General features: G+C 40.7%; 1 protein-coding gene across 1 annotated transcript in view; it reads left to right on the plus strand.

The window, feature by feature from the left end:
• The window catches only part of ntrk3b (neurotrophic tyrosine kinase, receptor, type 3b), a 257,195-nt gene extending 251,931 nt beyond the window's left edge, over positions 1 to 5,264 (plus strand). The window contains exon 17 of the mRNA XM_034679541.1: positions 3,828 to 5,264. Within this exon, the coding sequence (XP_034535432.1) occupies positions 3,828 to 4,013 (186 nt within the window). The 3' untranslated portion in view covers positions 4,014 to 5,264. The remainder of the gene's footprint in view (positions 1 to 3,827) is intronic.
• The last annotated feature ends 736 nt before the right edge of the window (positions 5,265 to 6,000 follow it).

Consider the following 6,000-nt stretch of genomic DNA (forward strand, 5'->3'; position numbering starts at 1 on the left):
AAACTGTATGCCTGAAAATCATAGAAAAGAAAGACCGTAAAGTCAAAGAAGGAGGGTGTTTCTTAAATTGACTGAAGTTGCTGAAAGTGCTCCATAAAAGGTCCTCACATTTGAACAAACTTTTTACAGCCAGTGACTTGATAGCGGACCTTTTCAAGGTTTCAGCAGGACATTATGTCCCTCAGCCACTGACTGTGGGTGGGTGGGCGGGGCAGCATCCCTCCATCTCAGCAATACTGCACGCCTGGCCAAGAGCGATGCAAGAGCTAAAGTACGACTTTTAAATGGAGTTAGACGCACATCATCCTCTCCAGTAGTTTAAACCTATTTTTAAGACATTAACACCAAACCTTTTCTGAGAAGGGCTGTTAAAAAAAAAAAAGTAAATCCTTGATTTTTAATTTCTTATAAGACACAGATTGGAGAAAAAAAGTAGTGATTTTCATTAATGCTGCTTATAAACAGTTTTTATTTTCTATATTGCGACACATTAAATCACAAACAGGATTTGGGGTCTCCCACTCTTCGTCGGCTAAATGTGTAAAAGTCAGAGAATGACATTTCTCACGTTAGAAATTGAAAACAAAGTATCAGGAAACTGTAATTTCTCTCTCTCTCTCTCTCTCTCTCTCTCTATGTTATAAGAGGCAACACAAAATACAACTGACACAAGCTTATACTCATCTGTTGGTAATTGTAATGGTTAAGAATCAATGCTTCCACTTACTACAACTCGTGATTTGTTATAGCCTTTGATTTGAGAAAGAAAACTCTACAATGTTGTGATGTGAACATTGCCTTGAATGTCAGCTGGTTGCGCCAGGCACTCACCATGACACCTGTCTACTCTTCTCTTGCTCTCATCACACAAAAGCACCTATACTGAAGCTGTTATTCCTCCTGATCTTTCCCTGTGTCCTGTCTCTTCAATTCCCATCAGGGTGATAATTGAAATCACAAGCATGTACACACATTTTCTTCCTCTTCCTCTTCATCTTCATAGACTTTCATTTAGCTCCATGTTTATCATTGTTGAACTTTGCAGAAATCCACCAATTCTCTTATGATGTGTCACGTCAGGTTGTCTGTTCTGATGTGGAACTAAATGTACACTTCCAGAAAGTTAAATCAGAGGTCACTGTAATGTATCGATTTATATATTTAATTTAAAATATACTTTCTAAATCATTTTCCCACACATTTATTCACTAGGGTCTCAAACCTGCAAGTAGCTCTTTGAAGGTGCACAGTGTATCCAATAGGCAGACTCCATACATTTCTAGGTTAGAAAACTGCTACTACACTGTTTCCATAAGTACAGTGACATATTAGTTACACAGCTATGGAAAAATAGGACCAGAAGCAAATTTGTGTTCCCCCAGTTAAAGGTCCAAGTTAGCCTTTTAAAGGAAAAGCTGTAAAAAATGTGCACAGAAAAATGGAATGGATGGCCACATAAAAACGTAGAATAAAGTTTTCTGTGGCTCTAAAAGGAACTGTCTGTCATCTGATTGAGTGCCTCAAATGATGTCACTAGAGTCATTATTAAGGCTGATTTATACTTCTGCGTTGAATCGACGGCGTACCCTACGCCGGGGGTCTGCGTAGCTCCCGTACCTACGCCGAGGCCTACGCAAGTAGCTGACGTGCACCTCCTCCAAAATGTAACTCCCCGTAGAGCCGACGCGGACCGCAAGCTCTGTGATTGGTCTGCTCGGCGGCTTTGTCTTTCCCGCATTTAAAGCACTTCCGGGATCCCGGACATCGGCCACACATCGGCCGTGTATTTCATCTCCTCCTCTCTATTCTTCATGTAATCATGTCTGTATGATAAACAGCAACATGTATCAGCTGTAGATTAACATAACGCACTCTGAATCGCTGTGGAAAAGTAAACAGAGATCGTAGTGGGACCGGAAGCAGGCGGCCGGCTATCAAAGAGACCACACTGCCCTCAGGCGTTTCGGCGGAGAATTGCTGCGCGACACGGACACACCGACGCACAAGTATGTGGTGCTCATGTCTGCGTCAGCCCCTGCTGCGTAGGGGAGACGCAGAAGTATAAATAAGCCTTTAGTTGGGGACAAATACTATATGTACTCCATCACCCACTACTTAATTATGCATGATGCAGACTGGTGGCTACAATACCCGCTACTATCATAAGAAACCTTCATTCATCACTTAGCAGTCATCAATTGTGTTGCATTGTGGGTAATGTAGCTGGCTATTTTTGACAAAGAAGAAGAACTGTGAGGTTAAAAGGATGACAGCTGTGGTGCAATTGAAATTTTGACTCCAGCAGTGATATAAGGGTGTGGTGTTACATCGGTATTATTGAGGATAAAATGGGGTGCATGTAAGATCATTTATTTGATGTTTGTGCCTTGTTTTGCTACACCTTTCTCTTTTACACCTGCTGCAACATCCATTTAATTGGATTCAATGTTCATTTGTATTCTTAATATCTACTTGGATCACTAACTGACGGAAAACATATGAGATGTCAGATGATTTACTGTAATTATCATATAGTGGGATGTTAAATCTATATGGGGGAGTGCAGGGAATTAAATTGCCTTCATAATTTATAACCACTCCCTATCACTGATACAACTCAAATGTATTCAAAGTTTGCATGTGTTATATTGTCATTATGGCTGAATAAGCTAGACTCTGTCATTTATGATTTCTCTAGGTTCAGCTGAATACTTGCGTTTCATAATGTGCTGTTGCCATGGCCACTACAGCTTTTGTTGTTGGTTGTTACCCCTTGTTTGCGCTCTGGGAATTTATGCAAAGAGGCTCCATATGTCTTTGTGGGAGCTGCTGCTCGATTCCCTAAGTCTAGGTCTCAAGTTAGTCCATCTGCCAGTTCTCTCATCCTTTGGTGGCAACACATGAAAACCAGAATAATACCGTACACTGAGAGCAGAGCTCACCTCAATAAACAGAGGCAGTCAGTGGAACTATAGAACCAGGTTTTCACGCCATATTCCTGCTTAGACTTTCTTTGTTTCTGGTTTTTGATGTTTTCTCAGACCTTGGTTATAAAAAAACAGTGAGACCAGATTATTAAACACATGTTTAGTTTGTCCAACATTTGCTTCAGAAAAGTAGGAGCACCAGTGCTGTAGGTTATTAAATGCTTCCTTCTGCCATCATGCCTGTTTGCAAAAATATGACATTTCTTACATGATAATGTTTCAAAAATTGGTCCCTGTATCAACTTTCAGGTTTGGTAGTTCTTTGATACCTTAATAACTAAATAAAATGCACAGAAATAATGCAATCCTTAAGCTTGTATCAGTGCATGTGATTGAAGCCTGAATATATTGTTTTTTGTGACACTGCTTAAAGAAAAAGAAACAGCAGCTTTTCTGTGCTGCTTTTCAGAGCAAACACAGTCATTAGACACAAATAGACCCCTATCCATCCTCTTAAGCTACAGTGGCCTGGAATTGACACAAATAATAAAGGCAAATTGTCACAACAGCAGTGAGTCATCTGGCTAATTAGAGCACAAGCCCAACAAAGAAATGATCAATCATGCTTTTAGCAGCATCTCAAACCTCCACCCCAACAGACATGCAGTGTTTTTGTTATTCTGTGCCGTGGGACAGAAAAAAATAAAATCTTGTTTCCTCTTTAATATTGGACAAATTTAAGACTGACTGCATACTGCTTATTTCTTTCATCTCAGTTTCATTGGTTCAAACCTCAAAGGACAGCCTGCTCTGTGTCATCACTTTCTCATTAAAAACAAACGAAAGCAATCAGTCAGTGAAAACCGTCTGTCTCACTCCGCTGCCCTCTCTCCTCTGCAGGTTATTGAGTGCATAACCCAGGGTCGGGTTCTGGAGAGGCCGAGGATTTGTCCTAAAGAGGTGTACGACATCATGCTGGGCTGCTGGCAGAGGGAACCGCAGCAGCGACTGAACATTAAGGACATTCAGAAAGTCCTGTTCGCCATGGGGAAAGCCACGCCGGTCTACCTGGACATCCTGGGCTAGCGGCGGCCCGGGGTGGCCCGTTCCTCGCCAGACAGACGGATCGACAGAGACATACGGACAGACCGACCCACACGAAATCCAGGAATAACCAAACCAACCTGCTCCACTGTCGAAAAACACCTACAATGTTTGGGAAGGACTTAAGTGCCTGCAACACTTTTGGATATAGTGGATAAAACGTATTCAAAAAAAAAAAAACACGCACTTTTACATTTTGTTTACTTGGGTATAAGATGTACAGGTTTGAAGAAGACTTTTTTTTCTCGAAAAACTGCAAAAACACACAAAAATGGAGACAAAAAGGGAAGTAAAGCGGACTGGCAATAGGAAAAATGGCCACAGTTTGATTCTATTATGGAGAGAACACAGAGTTAAAATCTATCCTGGGTTGGTTTTATGAATATATATAGAAATATTACATATATTTTATATTTATTTCTTTTTGTCAGGATGTTGGAGGGTCTGCCATGCGTGTTGCTAAGGGCTCAGCCCTGTCTGAAGACGTCACCGACAAACTATTGGCAGGGACTCGACGATGGCAGCCTTACTTGCACTCTGAGGGTCCGGTACTGAGCTTTTAATGGAAACTCAGCTTCTGTGGAATAACACTGGATGGTTGAAAAAAAGGGAAACGCTCTATAGAGGACCTACCCAATCAGACAACCGACAAATCTATTTTAATTTAAAAATAATGTACATATTGTAAAATTCTATGTGTCAAAATTATGTTAACTTATTTTTTCGGGTGTTATTTTGGTTCCTTTTCTGACTGTGATCTGGGTGGCTTAAGTATAAAGCTATGGTATTTGTTCTCATCCTAATCTAGAGGACCTTTCTCTTGGGAATTACCTGTGTCAGTACTGGTAAGTTGTCTTATGTGGTAAAGGTGAATGGCAGTGAATACACTTCGAAAAAGTCCACTGACACTGATTCACAGAGACTCTGAAGGATGAGGGACGACTCAGAGCCATCAACTCGACACTTTTCCAAAGAGGTGATGAAACCTCGCAGTCACTTTCCAGTTCATTTGCTTTTTATGGCGAGAATAATGTGTCGATGAATAATATCTTGCACCACACTTCCAAACACATACACACACTTTGAGAAACTGTTCTGTCACTTTCAGCCTTTTTGGTGTGAAACTGCTTTTCTGCTCTCTTAAAAAAACCTTTTTGTAACTGAAAGTATAAATAATTTGTTAGCTGCAGTGTGAGCCCTGCATCCCCATCCTAAGAAAACCTGCAACACTAAGGAAGAGTCAGACTCTGCTTTCTTACTGAGAGTCAGATGAAGAGATTGATATCACTCCAAGAAATCCAGCTGAAACATGACAGGCATCAAACCTAATTCAAATGAAGACAGATTGGCTAAGTTGAGGGAATAGTGGACAGATGCTGCAGTCTGTATTCATCAATCTTAAATTTGAACCTAACCATAAATGAGTTTTAAATCCTGCAAGGCTGTAGCTCAACTTTCCTTTGTTTGTTTCAATGTGTTTGGCTGCATTTATTGCAGTGTTCTCCACTTGACCAGACATAAGCCTGGACTTATGACTGTTTATAAGAAGTGGATGTTGTCAACTTGGCAATCACAGGTAAAAACCTCCCAAAGCATACTCTGCTTCATCCTCAGTTTGCTCTAACAAAGTCCATAATCTCAGAAATAAACACGAAGCTGCTCAAAGGGGACTTAAAATTTAGGATTGAAACCAAAAACTCAGTATGAGGTAATAAATGTACTGGGCGGTAGAATCATTTTCCAATCTGGTTTAATACAAACAGACCTCTTTTTGATACAAATGGAGTTGCCCCCTTCTGGCCATTTGAAAGAATGCAGGTTTAAGATATCCTTTACTTTTGAGAGCCAAAGTACAAACTTATCATCACCCACAGGTTGCCAGTCCACCATATGAGAGGCTACTGCATCAAGCCAAGAAATAAGCTGTGTTCCTATTAAGAGGCTGCATCCTTCATAAGGCACATCTCAA

Source organism: Notolabrus celidotus, chromosome 3 (genome assembly GCF_009762535.1).
Source record: "Notolabrus celidotus isolate fNotCel1 chromosome 3, fNotCel1.pri, whole genome shotgun sequence".
Classification (NCBI taxonomy): Eukaryota; Metazoa; Chordata; class Actinopteri; order Labriformes; family Labridae; genus Notolabrus; species Notolabrus celidotus.